Source organism: Momordica charantia (assembly GCF_013281855.1).
Source record: "Momordica charantia cultivar OHB3-1 chromosome 6 unlocalized genomic scaffold, Mcharantia_2.0 BLBB01000006.1, whole genome shotgun sequence".
NCBI lineage: Eukaryota > Viridiplantae > Streptophyta > Magnoliopsida > Cucurbitales > Cucurbitaceae > Momordica > Momordica charantia.
Window position 1 is genome coordinate 27564078 of NW_028275164.1, and position 23703 is coordinate 27587780.

The 23703-nt window shown below is 32.9% G+C and overlaps 3 protein-coding genes, 1 non-coding gene and 1 pseudogene across 5 annotated transcripts; 3 read left to right on the forward strand and 2 right to left on the reverse strand.

The window, feature by feature from the left end:
- Positions 1–3475: 3475 nt before the first annotated feature.
- LOC148211043 (AT-hook motif nuclear-localized protein 23 pseudogene) lies at positions 3476–4993 on the forward strand (annotated as a pseudogene).
- Positions 4994–8329: 3336 nt separating this feature from the next.
- On the reverse strand, positions 8330–9088 carry LOC111026008 (uncharacterized). The gene has a single exon (XM_022303971.2). The coding sequence runs from the start codon at positions 8878–8880 to the stop codon at positions 8482–8484; it is 399 nt and encodes a 132-aa protein (XP_022159663.1). The 5' UTR covers positions 8881–9088; the 3' UTR covers positions 8330–8481.
- A 986-nt stretch (positions 9089–10074) lies between these two features.
- TRNAS-UGA (transfer RNA serine (anticodon UGA)) lies at positions 10075–10156 on the forward strand. Its single transcript has one exon. It is a non-coding gene; the product is annotated as a tRNA-Ser (tRNA).
- A 760-nt stretch (positions 10157–10916) lies between these two features.
- On the reverse strand, positions 10917–15490 carry LOC111026175 (AT-hook motif nuclear-localized protein 8). The gene is made up of 5 exons (XM_022304202.2): positions 14805–15490; positions 14661–14713; positions 12907–13038; positions 11591–11752; positions 10917–11441 (listed from the first exon to the last, which is right to left on the reverse strand). Exons 1-5 carry the CDS (start codon positions 15259–15261, stop codon positions 11169–11171), a joined length of 1077 nt encoding a protein of 358 aa, XP_022159894.1. The 5' UTR covers positions 15262–15490; the 3' UTR covers positions 10917–11168.
- Positions 15491–18571: 3081 nt separating this feature from the next.
- Positions 18572–22405, forward strand: LOC111026074 (mitochondrial carnitine/acylcarnitine carrier-like protein). Of its 2 annotated transcripts, XM_088126079.1 has the most exons (4): positions 18572–18950; positions 19127–19393; positions 20795–21229; positions 21706–22405. In XM_088126079.1, the coding sequence occupies exons 3-4, from the start codon at positions 20838–20840 to the stop codon at positions 22202–22204; spliced, it is 891 nt and encodes a 296-aa protein (XP_087982205.1). In that variant the 5' UTR covers positions 18572–18950; positions 19127–19393; positions 20795–20837; the 3' UTR covers positions 22205–22405. The 2 variants fall into 2 exon arrangements, with proteins under 2 accessions (XP_087982205.1, XP_087982204.1); XM_088126078.1 differs by lacking the exon at positions 19127–19393 and having other exon boundaries at positions 18576–18950.
- The last annotated feature ends 1298 nt before the right edge of the window (positions 22406–23703 follow it).

The window sequence follows — 23703 nt, forward strand, 5'->3', positions numbered from 1 at the left end:
TGGGTCGGTTAGATATCTCCAATCTCTTCATCATTTGTTTTAATTAATCTCCAACTTGCAGCATTAATTAAAATAATTAGAAGGGCATTGGATGGACCAAATATTGCTATTAAAGAATAGATAAAAACTTTTGTCTCATTCATAACAAATGGATTAGACAATGGGAACAGCCTTATTGACATTAGATGACAAATATATATATTATAAAATTAATTAATACTATGTGTTTGAATTATTAGATTTGATTATGAATAAAAAGTGGGGTAAAAATCCAACGGAATGCGATATATCTGTTGGCATGCACTTTTCTTCCCCTCTAAAAATTTATAAATTTTGTTGTAATTTGAAAATATTTACAAATTTAGTCTTCCTAAACAACTACAATTTTATTGATTTTTATGTTAGCTAGTCATTTTAAACTCCAAAATTAAAAAATATATAGGAAGGATAATAATGCGAGGAGCCCATCTAAAACCGATTAGAATACCTATTTTCGATTAAAATAGTGTGAGTTCAAATTCCATTCCATTTATTATATTTTAAAGAAAAAAAAGATAAATGCTTAGTAAATAATTTCAGATTTATTCCATTCCATTTATTATATTTTAAAGAAAAAAAAGATAAATGCTTAGTAAATAATTTCAGATTTACTTATTTTCTTCGTATTGACTTTTAAAAAATATTTTCTAAAATGAGGTTAGTTATGAATTGAATCCAATATTTTTTAGAATTTTTAAGGAGGGAGAGAAAAAGCCAAATGCCCAAAAAGCAATACAAAAATGGCCGTCCAAGGGATAGGGTCGAAAAAGGGGACAAAAGTGGGACCCATCCGCCGCAGGTGGATGTCCACTTGCCCAATATAATTGATAATTCCACCCCACTCCCATTGTTTTTCCACTTTCTTTATTTTAAAAGGAAAAAGAAAAAAAAAGTTTAGGTTTGCACTTAAACCCTAACTTATGGTCAACTTTGTTCTAAACCCTGGTTAACTAATTCTTGAGCCAACCCAATGAACTTCTTTTACCCAATTGCAATCTAACCATTAATTGTTCCCTATGGTAAATAATTCAAATTGTTAATTCATTCTTGAGCCAATCGTTAAAGCGAGTGTAGCTTAACGGTAATTAGCATATATCTCTAAGAGGGTGTGAATTTGATCCCCTACCCCGTACTTAAAAAAAAGTTATTGAGCCAACCCAATGAACTTCAATCTTAATCATTAATTGTTCACTATTGTATATAATTTAAATGGTCAAATATACAGTGTTTTACTGTATATGCTATAGTTTTGAATTTCTTTACTTTGTTAGTATTCTTTTGAAAAGATTGTTAGTGAAAATCTCAAACCAGTATAACATTATTTAGTTTGCTAACTTTTAATTTAGGTTAAAATACTATTTCAATCTTTATACTTTCAATTTAATTTGGTTTTTTGGTATTTATACTTTGAACATGTTCATTTTGGTCATTGTACTTTTAATTTTAGTTCATTTTAGTCTTTGTACTTTGAAAATGTTTGTTTTGGTTCGTGTACTTTTAAAAAGTGATCATTTTTTGTCCCTTAATTTTATTTTTAGTCTCATTTTTTCTAAACTTTCAATATATTTCTTAAAATATAACTATGATTTAATGTTAATATGTTTCCATGGATAGAATTTGTGTTAAAATTTTGAAGATAGAGATCAAAATTAACCCTTTTAAAAATAGATGAACAAAAACAAACATTTTGAAAGTATATGAACTAAAATGAACTAATAAAGTTGAAATAACGAGGATCAAAATAAAAATTTTTAAAGTACAAGAACTACCATGAACCAAATAAGAATAAGATTGATTTATAAATAAAATCATTTTTATTATTCATGTATATTTTATGAATTTAGTTATATTTTTATTTTATTTTCCAAGTGGGAATCTCAAACTTTAAAAAAGAAAACTTGCATGTTAACTAACCAACCCAATAAATCACACAAAATTTATCTAACAAAAAGTTTACAATCTAAGTGTGTAAATACTTGAATCTCACTATAAAAGTAACAAAACTCAAAATCAAAATGTCCAATAATTTTTTTTTTATATTTAAACACCCAAGTAGTCTCAAGTCATTATATATATATATATATATGCATGGATGTAATGAGCTAGCTAGATTTTATTTTTTCCATAGTTTAAAAAGAACAGAATTATGCATTATGGCAATTTTATTTTATTGTATTACTACATAAAGTCAATGCGTACTCATTATACATTAATTGTAGTAACATGGAACTTATGGAACTTTATATAGTTATTCGCGATATATTATATCATTGGTAACAGAAATATTGTACCTTCAATTAATTGATTTCTGTTGCATATGTGATTTGTTGAGGTGGGTAAGAAAATTTGGAACATCATTTTTGTTAATAGTTTCATCTTCAATTTTTTTAATAATATTTAATAAATAATGAGGTAATTTATCTATGCTTGATTTCTTTTAATTTCTAAAATATCTTTATAAATCTTGCCAAATTATGAAGCTGAAAAATAATTTTTTTTTTTTTTATGTTGTTAAAGATTGCACCAAGATTTCTAAATAGTAGTTTACAAGATGGAAACAAACATAATTTTGAAAAATTAAATAAAAAACTAAAATTATAATGATCACTATTGGGGACACAGTTTAAGGTGGATTGGAATTTGCAAATTTAGTTTTTATTTGTTTCCATTAACTCATTGTATATTTTACAATTCCATTCTATTTCATGGAATTAAAATTCAAGCTTGTAAGTGATACAACTAACACCCTACAACTTTAATTGCTCTAAATATAATTTAATTACTTAATTGCTCTAAATATAACTTATAATTAGTTAAGACATGCATGTTCGATCAATTAAGCTTTTGTACTAAAAAACATTCTTTGATTTTTTATTCCTTTTATATATCTGGATATTATCGTCGGGTTGGAGTTCATTATTGGGTTTCCATATTTTGATAGGGGGCTTGTGCAGTTTTCTTTCTTCTTTTTCCTTTTAATTACATGTTTGATTTCATGATAATTAGATTGAAACATTGTTTTCGTCTAAATTCTTTTATGAATATTTAAGATATTTTATCTGAATTAGAACTTGTTTTTATTAATTAGATTTTAAGTGATTTATTAATTGGTTTTTGATTAATTTTTGTTGAGAAATTTGAATCCCACCCTAAAAAAAAGAGATTAGATCCATGAAACCAAAGAAGAAAGAACACAATATGAACATGACTCAAATGATAAGACACATATCTCTGACCACTGACCATACGAAGTTAAAAAATAATTAAAAAGGACGAACAAACAATAAGAGCACTTCGTCAACTAATAATAATTTATTTAATTGTAATTCACATACTTAATTAAGCTTTATAGAGATGAGTGAGTTTATTGTTTCCACTTTTCTCTCTCTTATTGGCTTCTTCCGTTTGCCTTTCTGTACACTCCATCCCTTCTTCTGATCTCATAGAATTTTAATCACTTCTTAAATACTCTTTTCAATACTCTCTCATATGATCACTTCCAAAAACAGCTCCCTCTACCTCTCTCTCTCTCTCTCTCTCTCTCTCTCTCTCTCTCTCTCTCTCCCTCTTCAATTTTCTTCCCATTTAATGCTTTTAATTTATATATATTTCCTCCCCACTTCCTTCAATTAAACAATCCTTCACTAACAGTAGTCCTAATCTTTCTCTCTTCCATCTCAGTGCTCTAAATTTTTTTAAAATTTTCCCCTTTTTTAATATTATTCATAGTTTTCTGTTTTCTCCCCCCTTTTTTCACCTTTTAATAAGATCATGAGTCTATCCATGGCTGCTCCGGATTTAGGCAATCGCTATATTCACCAACTTCAGAGACCCGATTTCAATCTTCACCACCAACATCAACCGCATCAGCATCAGCAGCAACATCCTGACTCTCAATCCTACCATGACGATGAATCCCATCAACCGTTGGAATTCGTCGCCACTTCCACCGCCCCCGGCAGTGATGTGGTGGCCTCCCGCCGGCCGCGGGGGCGTCCACCGGGTTCTAAAAACAAGCCGAAGCCGCCAGTTATCATAACCCGGGAGAGCGCCAACACCCTGCGAGCTCATATTCTTGAGGTCGGTGGCGGCTGCGACGTCTTCGATAGCATCGCCACCTATGCCCGCCGCCGACAGAGAGGGATCTGCATCTTGAGCGGCAGTGGGACCGTGACGAATGTCAACTTGCGGCAGCCAACCGCGGCGGGAGCCGTGCTAACCCTACAAGGGAGGTTTGAGATATTATCGCTTACGGGATCTTTCTTGCCTCCGCCGGCTCCCCCTGGCGCCACCAGCCTGACTATCTACCTGGCCGGCGGGCAAGGGCAGGTGGTCGGCGGCAACGTGGTCGGGGAGCTGATGGCAGCGGGGCCAGTGACGATCATCGCGGCTTCGTTTACAAACGTAGCCTACGAGAGATTGCCATTGGAAGAACAAGAAGAAGATCAAGATCAAGAACAACTTCAGATGCAGCCGCCCACGTCTCAGGGCGGCGGCATCGGTGGCAGCAGTGGCGGAAACAACCCTTTTCCAGATCCATCCTCCGGGCTTCCTTTCTTAAATTTGCCCCTAAATATGCAGAACCAAATTCAGCTACCATTCTGAAAATTACCAACAATCTTCTGTTTTACAAATATTGGTCTCTCTCTCTGGGTGGTTCATGGAAGATTCCGAATTCAAGGTCAGAACTTTCAGAAGATTTCATGGAAATTCAATTAATGCTCTCTCATATGAATATTTCCACTATATATATTACTTCTTCTTTATGAATATTTTAGTTCATTTTTATCCTTCTTGTTCATCTTTTGTGCTTTGAATCTGTGTATGGTTTCTGGGAAACTCTTCCTTAATTTGATGCTTAAATATGGTGAAACTCTTAATCTGATATATCTCCCTCAAAACCAATATGGTTTAAGGGTTCAGATTTTCAATAACATGACCACTTGTTCATCTCTGATCTCTCTCCCTCTCTACCCAATAATCTGTATGTTCTTCTTTTATTCATATTGAAAGATACAAAACTAACTTTAATCAAGTGTTTTGAGCCATGATTAAAATTAAAGGTTGGATAATTGAGATTATTTTCAAGAGTTTGATCAAGTTTAATTTTGTTATCCCTTTTATTTCTTTCCTCTCCCAAATCATCTGCATATAATAATCATATTTTTCCCACATTAATTGTGTATATAAGAATTGCTTGAAGATAATCTTTTAGGGTTTGATAACATATATAAATTTGTGTTTCTAATTAAGTTGTTTTAGGTACATCAATACAGGTAAACATTTTCCCTCATTAATAATTTAAAAACTTTAAGTCCTTAGATTATGCTTTCCAGATCAACTCTTTTGTCAACAACCCCTTGTTATCCATTCATAAAATACATATCTGAAGCATATTATATATGATATTGTTCTGCTGTGTGTCTCTTAATCCAAAGAAAAAAAAATTACTGATTGTACAATTAATAATTTCATGCATATTAATTAGGGCAATCACTTCAAGATGAGTATAAACCATATTGAGATTGTTATGTATAAAATATATGATATATGATCATATTTGTTAATTGATGAGTGAAAATGATAAAGTTTTGGCAAATATAAAAAATTATAAGATCTAAATGAGAATAATTCTAGTTTTCAGAGGAGTATACTAGAGATAGTCTAATTATCATTAGTTGAGACTTAATGAAACTTATGAAAAAGAAGAGATTCTCTTATAATTATATATTTGTTAAAGACTAGTGTCAATTAGTGATAAATTTAATTCCTAAATTAGTTTGTTCTAAATCTATATATCTTTATTTATGTATAATCTTTATAAAAGATTATTTTGTAGATAAAATTTTAAAACATAACTTAAACTACATGTACAATTTTTCTCCATAAAGACCCAAATTTTGAGTTTTTTTTTTTTTTTTTTTTTTGACTACCCCCAAATTTTGAGTTGAGAAACGAAGAATGAATATTTGATTTTGGTACCTCGTGGTTTTTGAAGTACTTAGAGTTATGTATTTTTTGTAGAAATAATTGTTAAATATAATATGCAATTCTTTAAATTAAAAATATAGAATTATTTTTCTAAAAATTCATTAATCATTAATCATTATTATTGCATGAAAACTTATCTTAGTAGTCATTTATCTTAAAATATCTGAATGCTAAAAATCGAGATATATGAGTATTTGGGGATGAAAGGATAATTATGTTTGTTTCTGTATCCATTCAAATTTCGTAGATAAATATGATTATACTTTAAAATTGTGTTGATGTTTACAAGATTTGAAAAGTTATACAAAAATATCATTATTATTATAATGTATGTGATTGGTTTTACTTTTTGCCAACTTAAAAATAATAACTCAACTGGTTAATTAAAGTATATTTCGTTGACGAAAAAATTGGATATTTGAATTCAAACTCTAGTTAACCATTTTTCTCCATAATATTTGAAAAGTAATTTTAATTATGCCACAATTTCTTAATACATGTTGGGTATTTTTTTTAGTACCATGTTTGGGAGGGAATTTGAACTCACAACCTCTTAGTTGGAAGCATACAGCAATTATCGCTAATGTTATGCTCACTTTGGTTGTTGGGTATTTTTTTAACAGAAGTTGTTAAGGACGGTTCGTCTAAAATAAAGTTAAAACAGAGATAAAATTATAATTTTTAAAATGTGAAGGGCAAAATTCAAACCAACCACATAAAAGGTATTTTATACATATAATTTAACTTTAAAAAACATTGAGATAGAATTAGAGGATTTCATATGAGAGAGATAAGACATCCTCAAAATAATCTTATCATATATATATTTAACTGCATTTAGGATACACTTGAGATATCTATATATAACCATATGGTAAAACTTTGTATAAAATAAGAAATACGAGAATACAGACATCCACGCACCCAATAACTATCCAAAACTCCTTAAAAATATGCTGCTCAAATGTTTGCCTTCCCTCTTCTATTTGATTAAACACATTTTCCCTTTCAAAAAAAAAAAAAACACTCCTTTTAAAATAAATTTCCCTTTAACGTAAATATAAGCTCTAGAGGCTATATTATAAAAATTAATCATGAGCTCTCAATTTTTAAAAGACTCAAAATACGTGGTTACTAGTAAAATTTTACCTTATAACTTTTTACTTTCATTTTAAGTATTTGGGACAAACAATGAGAGAAAACTTATTTTATATATATACTTCTTGAATTACGACAAACTAAGAGTGTACATACTTTTCTTCTCCCCATCCGTCCCCTTACTCGAAAGTAATAGCATTGGTGGGCGTGATGTGGAAAAGAAAGCACCATAGGTTGAGTAGATGATTCATTCCATGCTCATACAAAGCACGCATTTGGGTAAAAGCAAACTCTCCAAAAGATGGCTTATAACTCATAAAATTGAAAAGAAGCATCATAGAAAATTTATCATAGAACACATGCCCAAAACACCCTTTTTTAGCATTGAGACTTTTGAGAAACTTACCCTTTCATTAAACAAAACACTTTCTTTTTCTTTTTTTTTTTATAATTATTTTATTATTATTACTTTACAAAGGAAAAATGACCCATCAACGTCTTATCGATAAATGTTGATGCTTATCTTAGATTTTGTTGTTTTCTTATATGTAACCTCCCCTCTTATTTTAAAATAAATTTTTAAGTCTAAATATAATCTCTCAGATTTGGTTGATATTGACTCGAGGTCATATCTAATATTCATTATTTTCCTTAATTTGGTATTAGAAAAGAAATTAACTTTTGAGTAACATTTATGTTTCTGAACTTTGAAAATCGATTTTGTTTAATCTCTAACCAGCACTCGTGTTCGTCATTTGTTAACCACGAACATGAAATCAACCAACATATTTTGGTGAAGAAATAGGATATTTTTCACAATTACACTTTTTGAAAAATAATTTAATGTAACGAATGGAAAAATGAGAAAATTGGAGCGATCTGTGAACCAAATGGGTGTTTGATTGGGCTTTCTAAAGTCTAATACTAAAGCCCATTTCAAAGAACAATGGGCTTAATATTGAATTGCTGGGCCCGACGTATGAGCTTGTGGATCTCATTTATTTTATACCGGAATTAACCCTCTAATTGCTCATTCGAAGGTTGAAGTTTCAACTTCATATATCCAATCCAAAAATACCAACATTCAAATAAAATGGAAAATGGACACTTAGAGAATTTTTTTTTCTTTTTATTTCTTCCTTTTAGCTGAATACGTTATACAAATTCCATTTACAACCCAACACTAAAACAAACATAAAAAGAGAAATAGAAAATTTAAAAAAATCAATCTTTTATTTCTGTTTTTGTATAATTTCCATCATATATATGATTTATGAACACCATAGGTAGAGGCTTCAATAGCTTGAATTGAATTCTAAATTTTGTGTGTGTGTGTGCAAGGAAAATAACTAATTAACAATCTAGAGCATAAAATTCAAGAATTTCCTCAACATTGAGATTAAACAAAGAAGGAGAATCGTTGTACAAGAGCCACAGCAAATGCTCGAACAAAATGGCATCAACATCAACAAGAATCACCCTCCTCCTTCTTCTTCTCGTTCTTCTTCTTCTCCACTCATCATCATCATCATCTGAATGATGGGTTTCACTTTCCCTCTTCTGGGTCTGCATCAGAACTCTGAATGGATTCTGTTCCAACACAAAAGGGTCCACCAAAAACACCCTCTTTTCCTTCCCCACCACCACCGTCACCGGACTCTCCGGCCCGGAGTCTTTGAGGCGGCGGTAACCGACGGCACGGCGTGGGCGGCGTCTCTTCATGGCGTGGCAGGGGAGGACCAAGCAATCCATTGGGTGGAGAATTGGTGATATCAGATATGGGATTTTTTTTTTTTTTAAGAACCAAGTATTTATTTATATAGAAAAAAGATGGGTTTTCTTCTCTTTTTAATTGGTGGGGTTGAAAGGGTCTCTGTGAAATGGTCTAATGGAAGAAGAAGGAGAAGGATCCGTTGAAGAGAAGAAGAATTTTGACGTTGAAGTTGTAGTTGTATAGGTAACATCGAAGTTAAGTTCTAATTTGGAGTTGGGAATTTGGGAATTAGCCGTTGCCGACTCGGTTTAGAGGGTAGGGCCAAGACAGAGTCTTGATTTGACTTATTGCTACTTTTGGGATTTGGAGCTATTATTGCTTTGGGATTAATAATCAATTTGTGGTCCATTTGGCTTGGGGTGCTCTTTAGATGCTCTAACTATGGTGTTATATTATAAGTTTTGATGGTTTGAGTTTTCCTTTTCTTTTGACATTCAACTTTTGGTTTGTAAGTTTGTCTAAGTCTAGGATTCGTTCTACAAATTTGTTAAAAAAAATACTACTCTTTCGACATATATTTGCATATAACCCTTACCTGACTTGGAATTCTTTGGTTTAAGAAGGTGAGCTTGCACCTCAAATGTTTAATGTATTTTGTGACATTATGACGTAATGTTTAAGTATTACACATGGCCGTAGAGTGATTTTGGGTGAGTTGAAGCTCTTGGTAGACACAAATTCAAGTGTTTGGTGGCAAAATCATCGAAATAATGGAGTTAACGACGACATAATATGTTCAAAAGTTACAGAGTCTATTAAAATCTTTTTAAACCATATGAACTAAATAGAAAAATATTAGACGACGGGCAACATCCTTCATTGGTGTAAATTTTTTTTTGGGTAAAAGGAAGGGACATAGTTAAATAAGATGTGTATTAGAAACACAAGAATTAAATAAATAAATCTTGATGAAGTAATGGAGTAGAAAGAGTAAGATGTAATTAAAATAATATGGAAAGTGAATTAAAAGGGTGGTAAGCAACTTTTTGGGAAAAGAAAGTAAAATAAAGTAGGTGAGGTGAGGGAGTGACATTTTCAAAGGAATGGTTGGTTTTCGGTGTCGGCCTTCGTCTTTATTCACCCACCACCAACAACGCGGCCTTTGCACGGCTTTCAGTTTCAGTGTCGGTGGTATATTTATATTTATTTGTTTTAGCCTTTTTGCACAACAAGTCGATATGTCCGAGTGGTTAAGGAGACAGACTTGAAATCTGTTGGGCTTCGCCCGCGCAGGTTCGAACCCTGCTGTCGACGATTTTTTTCCTTTTATTTTCTCATTTCCCCAATTTAAGTTTAATTTTAAATTTATTTTTGACACGTTGTTTCACTGGCAGTGGCAACTGGCAACTATGCTGGAAAGTTAAAACACATACATTAAATCGTAATTCCAAAATTTTCGCTAGATACAAAAATCTTAGCGGTTCCCTTGTTTTGGAAGAATAAAAGATTTATTAAAAGAACTACCAATTTAAAGCACACTTTTGTTTTAATCTTAAAATTTTGTAAAGTATTGGTATTTTACCTCCACTTTTAACATGTCATATATTTAAGTTACTACCGACTCAATATTTTATTTTCGAAAGGCATAGAAGTAACAATCTAACCTCTTATTAGATCAGAAAAATTACCAATCTAAATAGTAAACATAACTTAATTTAATTGGTTAAAGTATTTATTACCTATCTTTATTTAATGTTTTCAACCTTAGTACTAAATTGAAAGTAATTTTTCTTTTAATTCAATACTCTGTGAGAGTGAGAAATTGTACTTTCCACCTTTATGAAGGTAATACATACCCTATTTACCTTTATGAAGGTACTTGAATTGACTAAATTAAAAATTTTGACAAAATATTCGTGTTGAGCGTCTTTTATTTAGTTTTCATATATAGCCTTGCTAAAGTACTTGTCTAAACACCATAATATGTAATGCAAGATGTTATGTTATGGTAGTGTGTGTTAGAATATAAAAGTTCACAGGCTTTTTGCCTTTGCGGCTCTGTAATTTCTGAAGATGGTAAAATCTCGAATTATTTTATCATATATTATGGGGGGACTCGTTAGCCATGCTTCAGTGCGAGGAGAAAACCAGACAGCAAGGCGGAAATATTGTTAAATCTAACCTAAAATAAATAAACACAAGCCCCTCTATCATATGCTTTTGGTAATTAACTGCCATAGTTAGATTCACAAAACGATGTTGAATATTGCAGAGCATTCTAATGCTCTTTACTGTTAGTTGCGAAATGGTCCTCCCCCTCCTCCTCTCACTGCTGTGTTTGCCCTGCCCATAAATGGTGGTACATCTGCACGTTGATCGGCTGGCTGGTATTGTTGAACATTCCAGGATGCCTATTAAGAGGGCTGTCTCCATTTTCGGCAGAAGACTCGCCGCTCGATGCCCCTAACGATGGAGGGCTGGCCGCTGTTGCTGCTGGTGCACCAAAGTTTATCATTTGGGGTGGTCCAGCAGAAGATGCAGAATTCAGCATACTTGAGTTGGATTTTTTATCATCCTCGAGGAAACTTCCCACAATCAACTGACAAAGCAATAAAATTTATGAAATTTAGTTTTGTTTACTCATCACAGTTTCCTACAAGTACATTTACGCCTCTAACGCGCTTTGGGCATAACATCTGAGTGTTAACAGTCACTTTGAAGTGAAGATATCCAAGTGAGAGGTAGTACCTGTACTTGGGAACCTGCCATTAGCATTCCTGCAACTCCACCTCCAAGAACCTGTCCGTCTGACCCAGCCAGCAGCACACTCAAGCCACCTGTTCTACTTCGAGTTCCATTATTTTCCGAAAGCAAAAAGGAGCCTGATAGAGAGATGATCTCATACTGGCCCTGCATAAGATTAGATAAATGCCTACATTTAGAATTATTGATCTCGTACTGAATCTGCATAAGGTTGTCACAATTTTCACAAGGAACTGATCTCATACTCGATGTAGAACATATTGCACCTGCCCCACCTCAAGTTCAATTTACATTTGTATGAGTTCCATAAATAAAATCGTGAGGTTATATTGTGATGAACTCTATACTTTCTAGTTTTCTGGTTATCTTACGAGTTACCACAGTTCTCTCTGAGAATCATCTGTTTTCATATTCTCTTATATCAAGTGGCACCTATTTAATTTCTTCGGGAAAGATCAATTGTTTAGGAGTTCAGGATTACTTGTTCCTTTTTTATTCTTTCCATTGCTTAGTTCTCCTTATGTGAACCGAGTGCGCTGTGTCATCAGAAACTGTTGAAACTGAAAGCCATTCCACAAAAGGCCACTTGGCCCATCTTCACATATGGACCAAGCCCTTTTTAATTTCATCTGTCCATCTTGTAAAATATCTTACGGATATCTTAAACCATAGCTTAATTCTTAATCACGTCAATGAAGAAAGGTGGTTACTTCAAGTCTGGAAAATTATCAGATGCGTTCTCAATTCACTGCAAGAATTCAATAAGGATCCTAGTATTCACTGTCGGAGTTCCAAAAACTCACATTATTTGATCACCACCTCTTACCATTTATTAAGTTTTTGAAGCCACATTTTCGAAGTGCTAGACACTCTTAGGCATGAAAATATATTACTCATTCATGGGGAGGAACACAAAAGTGGATGCACTTTGCAGGTACATTTGGCTCCTGCCTGGCCCTTGAAACACTGCCCTATGAGTCACTGATTCTCTACAAAATCTGAAGTCTGAACAGAAAAGGACTGCATATGTGGGTGGGGGGAGTATGTACTTATTATCTACAGGAAACAAATATTATACTAACTGAATACATTAACAATTGAACGATTAACCATTTGCCCATTCAAGGTTCATATAATCGGTTAGATAGCTTAGATTGGATATCAATAGTAGGCTTCAAGTTTACATATGAGTTAATGACTAATTCAAAGAGGTCAAAATTAGATATGGGTAAGACATTAGTAATCCTATCCATGCAGAAAAGTCAATCAGTTAGATAATACAAAAAAAAAATTAGAAGTACCTCATATGTCACGGAACCACCAGATGTAGCTGGGTGTCGAAGGGTAGCACTACTGACGGTACCATTTGCAGAGAGAATAAAGACAGCTCGGGGTCCTTGCTGTGTGAAGGACACAATTTTGGCTGCAACATCCTGCAACCATACATCAAGGAACCAATATTTCGACCAATGAGTTTCAACTAAAATAGAGCTTTTATCAGCAGTGCTCAACTAAAATAGAGAAGAGGAACCTTAAGACTTGTTGGCATCCTCACCTAAATACTCATGTGATACATGCAATTACAAACTAATGACATATTAGAGATAGGTTATGGCCATGTTTACAGATTTCCTTTTACCAGAATAATCTCATTCATAAATAACAAGCTCACAAATACCAAATGGGTTACAAAAAATTCCTCCAACTGGTGCAAACCAAGGGAATATCTGTTTCTCTTGTCTATCAAGATCACAGTGACAAAAAGAATTATCCATATAAACCCAAGAAGAGGAAACGAAAAACAATGTGCATCTCATGAAACGGATAATTCCTTTCAATAATCTTCAAAACTCACCAATTCCTTTCCAACAAAGTTTCCCAGAGAAATACAGTTGACTCTGTTAAGCAAGAGAACTTATGTTTTAAACTTGAGAAGATGGCCTGTCAGCCTCAATGAGAAGAAACTCGAGATGATCCTAGGAAACACCAATTTTGGGTTAAAAACCTCCAAATTCTCGTGCCAATTTATAAGGGCCAAGCGTTGGATACTTATTTCAAGTTACAAATACGCAGCAAGAAGCCAGCTGCAATGGCTAATTGTTTCATCATCATCGATACAAAAAAACAACAACAACAAAACTACAAAGTACAATTTCATAAATAGAAGTCCCAACCACTGATGAAAGATCTCAAGAAGGAAAAAAGGACAACTGAGAGTGGGTAAGTTAATGCAAAGCTAAGAGGAACAATGAAAATCTTAAAATCATGTTGCAGGTTACAGGATATTCATTCTGATGTTTATAACAGCAAATTTACATCTCCAAAACAACAAAACTACATCAATGACGTACAATTTGTTTCATGCTTATTCATTTAACGCAATTTGCAAGCATGGAAACTTCTACCTCATAGAATGCTGTGTTCACAAGATAGTTGCTCTGATTACACAACTACAAGGTTCACTTTTTTATGTTAAGTTTTCAGTAGTCGCCACCATAATTTATAGATAATAGTTAAAACTATTATTTGTCAACATCAAAGTCAAGGATATTTGGGTTCTACAATCAATCAAGAAACTTGAATAGATTTCTCATTAGAAGTCAAAAGAATATATGAGGAAGAGGAAATTATTTGTCGGTCTTTGGTTGGAGATATCAGCAGAGCGAACAGATAAATTCAGGAATGTCAAATTTTCCCAGAAAAGCTGCTCTTTAGCTTTTACTATATTGGATATAATCATAGTGAACCTGCCAAAGACATACAGAAACCCATATCCCATTTAATACAACACCACATACCATATATTCTTATTCTGAATCTGAATGTAGTTTAACACCAAATCCGTAGTTTTCTTAGAACTAGAAACAGAAACAGGCAACTGCTGCATCATTTTTCCAATTATGACACGTTATTTTACGCTCATTACAATCATTTTAATAAATGCGGTAAACCTTCAACGACTTAAACTGAAGATCACTTTAAAACGAACCATCTTTCAAATGTCAAGGAATGTGTAAAAAGAAAATCCAACAATTCGAAAAAAAAAAATACGCACCTCTCCAGGTTTCACCAATACAACGTGAGGAGTAAAACCAATACCGCCTGAACCTGCCGAACAAAATTCCCGGATACTATCAATACACATGACAAAAAAGCAGTTACAACCAAGAAAACGATACAGTAAATCAATTTACGATACCATGAGCATTCATCTGCTTCTTTCCGGAGCCGGGCGGTCTTCCCCTGGCTTTCTTGGCCGGCTGTTCAGAATCAGGAGTTGCGGTTAAATCCCCGTGACCAACAGAAGACGCAACGGTGGTAGGTGCCAATCCCAAAGCAATGTTACCATCGGGCGTGTACTTCCTGGGCCGGCCTCTCTTTTTCTTCCCGGAATCAATGTTGAACGTGCCGGAATGCGATCCGTCGTAGGGAGTAACATTGAGTGAATCCAAAGGCACGGATGCAGGGGCGATCACAGAGTTGAACGGGAATCGCGGTGCAGGTGCCATCATCTGAGTGGTAGTCGGATTTAGACCAATCGTGGAGGAGGCATTGTTGTTAGCGTTGGACATGGCCGCCGAATACGCCGTTTGTCCTCCGACCGCCATGTTGGACGCTGCTGAAAGTGGCGGAGGAGGAGTTTCCAGTGAATCCATCCAAAAACAGAACTGAGAAACAGGAGAGACTTCAATATCAAGATTCTTGTTTCTTCTGAAGAAATGTGAGATTTTCGGTTGAAGGAGGAGTGAAGTTGAGGGAGGGAAGAAGATGAAAAGAGTGAGGAGTTGGGAAGGAAGTTACAGAACTGGAGAATGAGAGAACCAGGGGACGACGAAACTCAATTTAAAGCACCGATTTTAAAATTTCTATTTTTTAGGGTTTTCTTTTTTTATGCGTTTATAGATACAGCCTTCGGGACTGAAGCCTCGATTATATATTATTCTATTAACCAAAATTCCTTCTCAATCTCACCTCTGATTCTCAACTTTATTCGTACCAAAAATAAAATAAAAGAGATTTTCACTTTATTTTTCTTTTAAATGGACAGATGATTCACGGAAATTTTCCTAATCAAATAATCAGTAATTATTTTCGGTAGAGGTTTTTTTTTTCCTTTACCATTTTAGTTTCGAGATGGGAATATGAAAGTCAACATCTTTAAAATTTAATAATTTTCTCGAAGATAAATGAAAGATGTATTTAATAATGTGTTTTTTTTAGATAATTAGATTTTAAAATCCGACTAGTAGATCATCAAATCAACAAAAAGACTCAATACATTCTCCATAAGAGTTGGGAGCTGAGGTAGTTTCCGCCGAGTTGAAAAACTCCCATACTGTTTGGAGAGCAGGAGGCACAGATAATAAACTTAATCTCGGAGAAAATCGTCGACCTCCTTATTTATGACCAAGGTTGAGATTTTGAGCAAGACTATAAAAAGTGGTTATCAATATCATTTACCATTTTTTAGTACAATAAATTGGAGAGACGAGAGCTTGAACTTCTAGGGATAGATGCTGATTACTATGTATATGTCATTTACTACTTAATTTTACTTAATTCAAATATATATCATTCCTAGACGGGTTATGCTTTGGGATACATTTTAAATTTGTTTCTAAAGACTAATTTGAAGGCTAACCTTACCTAATGGTATGTCACCTATAAATTGGTTATGTTTGGAGATAAATTTTAAATTTGTTTTTAAAGACTATTTTATAGGCTAACCTTACCTAGTGTTACTTAATTTTAGAATTTGAATGATATATATATCATTTCTAAACTCGTTATGTTCGGAAAACATTTTATAAAATTTCCAATCAGTAGTTTTTAAATATTTATTTTGATATGACCTAAAATTTCAAAAGGAATTAAAAACATAAAACTTAATAAGACGAATGAAAATCTAACATATATAAATAGCCAAATTTCGAAAATAGTAATAATAGATTACATAGCAAAACTGTTGAAAAAAAAAAGATAATATACATTTTTCGAAAGCTAAAAAAAACACCAGTTTAAAAAAGTAAAAACTTTTGCTATGTACGTAAATCTAAAAAAGGAAATCGTATGTACGTAATTTCAATAATTTTAATTTTTAAAAACATTACAAATCACACACATTATTTATATACACACACACACACACGAGAGTTCTTATTTGATATAATTCTGATTTGTTAGTTTCCTATTTTTGTTTCTAATTTGGAAGAAAAAAAATGTTCGATATCATTCTGACTCCCTTTTTTTTCTACCTCAATCAATTAAATTAGGCTCGGTTGATATCATTTTTTTCAATTTCTTATTAAAATAGCATTCTTATCTCTCTTCTCTTCACAATATTATCCAGTATAGTCGTAAGTTGTACCAAACAATTTTGATTTTACATCATTAGATTCCTAAGAGAGAAATTAAAAAAAAATATAGTACCTAACTATGCATATTAATTATATTCATAACACACTTCAAAAAAGAAACATATATTCATAACTACCACATTTATATTGCGACTCCCTCTTATTGAACCAATACCTACGGTGTTGGCATAATGGTATGAGGTCTGAGTCTTGATATCCAAGATCTAAGTTTGAGTCCACCATGTCGGAAAATTAATTAAAAAAATAATTTTTTTAGATTTTTTTTAAAATAATTTTTTTAGTATATTAATGAATTGTAGTCCATAAGGAAAATATGCAAAATGATTGTTTCAAAAAAATTTATTTTTGCGTTCATTTGTGTGGGGTTACATCTAAGGTAAAATCTATGGGTTATATTAATTTCCCTATAATTATCTTCTATAAAATTATACAAAGATATATAAGGGCAAAATAATAATAATAATAATAATAGTAAAATAAAAAAAAGTTCAAACATAACGTAATATAACAAAAATGTAGAAATTATTTTTATGAGAAAATCGAATTTCACACATAAACTTGACAAGCTATATCAATTTTCACCATAAATTTTCAATCTTACAAAATTAGACCTTAAATTTAGAGTAGTGCAATTTGTACTCTCTTATCAATTTTCTCTAATTTACCCACTATAGGGAAATTAATATATAAGGTAAAAAAAAACTCCAAATTTTCATTAATTTAATGGAAATCAAAATTTTTATGAAATTAAGTTGGATTAATGCACAAAATCAACTATTAAATATGTCGTTAAAATTTTATAGAATTTTTTATTTAAAAAAACCCTTCTATAATTTATTGGGCACACGTGGAATACCATTTTTCTCTTTCTTTTTTTTTTCAATTTTTAAGGATTCTCAAACAAATTTTTATGAGAATGTAAAAAGTTTTACTATTTCTAAAGTTTTAAGGTGGGGATTGCAACACTTATTTTTTCTTATTCTTTTAGAGATAATGACACAATAATAAATTTAAATTGATGTGGATCAAATAAAATTATCTTCTAAATTATTTTATTACAACAGTATTATTCGTGCAAACTGCAAACGCAATGTTTTTGTTTAGAAGTATAAAAGCTGAAGAAATGGAAAAACAAAAACAAAAAAGAGAAAAAGAAGCCGAAGGAAAAGCAAAGAAATAAGAAGAAGTGAAGAAAGAAGGTGGAACCGAACCGGAACAGATTTGGATACGTTGCGAAATTCAATTGGATCCATAACTCGAATAAGAGGAAATAAGACTCGAGTTCCTATAAATCTTTAAGAGGGAGAGAGCTCCATAGATAAGACCGAGAAGAAAATGAAGAACAAGATTTGATTAGGCTAATTTATCTCAAGTTTGACGAGCCTCAGAAAGAAAAAAAAAACCAATTAATTAAAGATGTGGGTACATTAGAGATTCAAAAGTCTTAATTTTTCATTTTACAGTGTTTATATATATATTTTAAGAAGTTGGAAAAAAAAACCAAACAAAACAAAAAAACAAAAGGGCATCATGGAAAATCAAGGAAAGAAAAGGTGGCAGGATTCAGACCTATGACACCTTTGTTCTGAGGAGAGACCATAATAGAATTATCTATTTGTAATGAAATTATGCTTTTCGAAGTAAATGGAAAAGATGAATTTATGTGTGTATATATATTTTTTATTGGGTTTTGATCTGTGGGTGCTGACGGGGCTCGCATGCCCAGTAGTACCCAGATGAAGTAGCGTACAAATTCTTTTTGATCTCTGCGTCAGAAAGTCTTTTAGACTTTATTTTTCAAAAGAGCGAGTCAAAATTAAGTCCATTCGCTTTTTTTTTTTTTTTTTTTTGCTATTAAAAAGGGGCGAACAAGGAGAAGACAGCCGCCGGGAGCAGAAGTCGAAGGCAAATGCAATTCCGTGTCTCGTGGGGTGTCTCATTTCTGATCTAGGTCACTTCGGATTCCGGTGAGATTTACGGATTCCTATTCTCTTTCCCTTGAATGTTTTCGAATGTGGCTCTGTTTCCGTTCAAGTTCAAGTACGAGATTTCGTTGATTCTATAAGCCGAAAGAGTTTGAACTATATTTTGTCTGTTTCTTTTGCTGTTTGTTTGGCCTCTCGCATGTTCGTGTTTTACACAGCTCCAGTCTCACTGCGAGGCGGATCTTGATGAAGTTTTGGTTTCCCCTACTCACTCGTTTCTCAATGAATGCTTTTCGATTCCTCTGATCAACTATTTGAAAGTTACGCACATTGAAGTTCGTGATCATAAGCGATCTTTTCGGCCATATTCCTTCAGAATTTGTGGTTTAGATTGCCATTTTTGTGCTAGTTGCATCGTTTGAGCTGGTTGTTGGGGTTAGAAGCAGTTTCCATGGAAATGAGGAGACGGTTTAGTGATCGACTAGGTCAGAACTTGTATTTCTCAGCGGATGTCTACGTAGTTTAACAAAGTACTTAGTGGATGGTTGCTCTGTTATGCTGGAGATTGCGTGTTACGATTTAATACTTTTATCTGAAGAAACAATGGCGTTTTAAAAATTATTTCAGTGCGAGCCTAGGCTCTTCGACTAAGGAATAAACGACAGGAATTTTTCATCGCAGTCTGCATGCTAGATGAGGCTGAAATTCTGACAAACTTGACAGTGTAGATTAATATTTTGTGCAATCTAGTCGTAATTCTGCTATTATGATTTATGACCATGGTAATTTCTAACTTGATGGTAAGATGACAATACGTGATCCTTATTGATATCTTCTCTGTTAGGTAGGAATATGTATGGTATTTGATATATATAGTTTAAGAAGAAGGAGAGAAGAATGGCTGCGAATCTTGGCCCTAAGTTTGTATTTTGAGTTAACTTTGAAAGTTGTATACAAGGGTGGTGCTGTTTAGTGGATGTAGCTAGATCACGGGTGCTGCTTATAGGTTATAACTATAGCTAATAACCTTCTCGTTGTTGTTCTTTCCTTTACTCTTCCTTCATTGTTCTTGGCTTAATTGTCTGTCATGTGAGTTTGCTTGTAAACACTGGACACTTTTTCATATATGCATGAAAAAGAAGAAAATTTTGCTTCTTATCACCATTAGACTTCCTGTTCCTACAAAGAAATGCTCAGACCACTGAAGTTGTACTATGGTGCCTTTGTCTTCCAAAGTCTTCTCCGCTCTATGATAATCATGAAGAACACAAATCTGAGTTTTTTAACCTTGGGTTTGATTGCAAGTTTATGATTTCTGAATTTGGTTAGAGATCTATCTTTCTTTGAAACATTTTTAAAATAAAATTATTGTAACTATTTTGCTGTTAAAACAATCTCTAAGTGTAACTTGGATTAAGTTTGAGGCTGCTCATCTGCATTATACCAAGAGAACTCTTTCTGCAACATCTGGTAAATTCAACTCGAGATTTTACCTCAATGAAAATAAACTTTGGATGATGTCCTGATATTGATTTCCATTGAAGCGCTTTAGTCTTTCCTCTAACTGCTTATACTTAGATCATCTCAACTCTGCTGGCTACTTTTTCTTGGCCAAGCATATTACAAAAGCTAATTGCTATACTATTAAAAGAAGAGATAAAATATTCGGCCTAATTTTCCATGGTTTATGGTGTTCATGATATCCCATTTTGATAATTTAGTGAAGTGAACTTAACGTATTCAGAGGTGTGCATTCATTTCTTATATTATAAAGAAAATGCTTAGAGCTGTTTCACAATATCATCTGTTCCTTCTTGGTTTGATTTTCAATGCAGTTCCTGTATCTACTTGGAAAGAGATGTTTGACTGTTATAATAACATTACAGGTTGCTGAAGAACTTGAAAGAGTGCAGAGAGTTTATCATTCATATGGGAGATGTGGCGAAGGATCTTGCTGCTGGGACTGCTGGGGGAGCAGCTCAATTGATATGTGGGCACCCATTTGATACAATAAAGGTCAAGCTTCAAAGCCAACCCGCCCCACTTCCTGGCCAACTTCCCAAGTATTCTGGAGCAATTGATGCTGTCAGACAAACTTTAGCTTCAGAAGGCCCAAGAGGATTGTACAAAGGTATGGGAGCTCCATTGGCTACGGTTGCTGCATTAAATGCCGTTCTCTTCACTGTAAGGGGACAAATAGAGTCCTTCTTTAGGCCTTATCCTGGTGCCTCCCTTCAAGTTAACCAACAAATGGTTTGTGGGGCTGGGGCTGGCGTTGCTGTGTCTCTTCTAGCTTGTCCCACTGAGTTGATCAAGTGCAGGTTTGTACAACTACAACCTTTCCTTGAAAATCCTGAAGTTTGTGATCCTCAAATATCAAATTATGCCTAGAGTTACAAGTTTAGAAAACTCACAGTGAAAGGCACTTTTATCCTAATATAGAAACAGAGACAAATAAGACCCAACATATGATCCGCATCTTGTTCCTGATAACTCAAACAAACTGCATTTGGGTTGTCGCACATTGTCTTGGTTCTTGACTACTGTTGCCTTTGTTGGTTTCTCATCTAGTGCATGGGTGGGAAGGGAAATTAAACTACGGCTATATCTATATAGGCATTTTTCTTCTCTAATGAGTTTACTTTGGCAACCTCTTTATATTGAAAGGATGCCAAATAGTAGGAGACAGGTATGTTATTAGATGTTACTTAGTTAACGTTTGCAAATTATTTAACTTGCCAACAATGAGAAAGCTCATTAGACATTACAACCTTCATCTTTTCTTGTTAAAGAATAGACTGCAAGCTCAGAGTGCATTGGCAACATCCTCTTCTGTTGGTGTGGCAGTGAAGTATGGCGGTCCAGTTGATGTAGCCAAGCATGTTCTCCAGTCGAGTGGAGTGAAGGGTCTTTTTAAAGGCTTGATTCCAACTATGGCACGAGAAGTTCCCGGAAACGCTGTGGCGTTTGGTGTATATGAACTGCTAAAACAGCACTTTGCAGGAGGTCGAGACACTTCTAATCTAGGAAGAGGCTCTCTGATGGTAGCAGGGGGTGTAGCTGGAGCTGCCTTCTGGCTAGCCGTCTATCCAACTGATGTTATCAAGAGTGTGATTCAGGTGGATGATTACAAAAATCCAAAGTTCTCTGGTTCTATGGATGCCTTCAGAAAAATCATGGCCTTAGAAGGAGCTAAAGGCCTATACAAAGGATTTGGACCTGCCATTGTTCGTAGTGTTCCAGCTAATGCAGCTTGCTTCTTGGTATACGAGATCACCAGATCAAGTTTAGGTTAAAAAAATTCTTTTGGAAATTCTTGTTTTGTTCTGCTTCTTAATGCATATTATTGGTTATACGGTATCCCATGGCTTATAGGAAAAGCCATTGTGGCAATCCAACGTAGCCTCCTCAAGCATTGGTCTCTTTTTCCCCTTTCCTTCTGCGGTAATTTGACTTGGGTACTCAGAGAAATTAAACTTCCTTCGTTGGCGTTTTCATTTGATTGTTATTTGTTGGGAAAATTTGGAGGTTCGTGATTCCAGAAGGTAAACGGTGAGTACAAAATGAGACGTTGTTTACTTACCTGAATTGGAACAAGAATGAATCCAAAGGAAAATCAATCGGAATAGATAGAGAATATTATTACTAAAAACTTTCTGAAATCGAAATCAGAATTACATCGATGTTATTTACTAAAATTGTCTAGAATCAAAATTGAAATTATATCCATATTGGTGGTATACACTTTTTTTTTTCTTCTAATTAATTATAAATACATTACTCTATTAATTTTTTTTAATTATAATAATAATGAATTTTAATTTATTTTATTATTATATTATTTTTAGAAAAAAGTAAATATTTTTTATTATAACCATTTATTTGATATTAATAAATAATGAATAATTAAAATAAAATTACATTAACAAAATTACTTTTTTATTATAACAACCATCATTTAATATAAAATAGTATTAAATTTTATTATTCTAATATTTAATAATTAATTCTATTTTAAAAAATCATTGACATATTAATTAATATAAACAAAGTAAATTTCAAAAAATAAAAAATTGAATATAAATTTATAATATTTTATAATAAAAACACATCAACTAAAAAAATTTGTATAAATTTTTATTAGAAGAAAAATTATTAGGAATGAAAAAGATATAATAAAAGTATAAAACAATTAATTAAAAAAGTTATGGGCGTTATTAATAAAGGAGAGAAAAATGATAAAAGTTTAAAGTAATTATAGTAAATATGTGGTGCCCACCAAATAAGCCATGAGAATGGAATTGATAAAGTTGTAGAAGATGAATGTGATCATGGAGATCATCCAACCATTTGATTCCATTCTTACAATTTGGTAAACACTATGGAGAGTGAAAATTTTGATTCTCGTCCCTTCTTATTTGAAATTAGTAATTTCTATTGATTTTTATTGCTCAACTTTGATTTAGGATGCGTTTGTAAAAAGACACTTTGATGTTAGAGACGAAAAAAGAGATTTAAGTATAATTGATTTTTCAAAATTACCATCGTGATATTTTTTTAATTTTTCAAACACGATCAATAAGAAAGAAGTGATTTTGTCAATGAAAATGTGATTTTGGTCATTTCAAAATCACCCTATAACAAATATTTAACATTAAAATTTTAAAGAAAGTACTTAAATCCAATCATAACTAACTAGTTAAGTCATATACCATCCAACACAAGAAGTTGAGAAGAGTTGGAATTTTCCCCCAAACATTTTGAGCTCAAAAGAAAGGGATTAGAAAAACCAGAA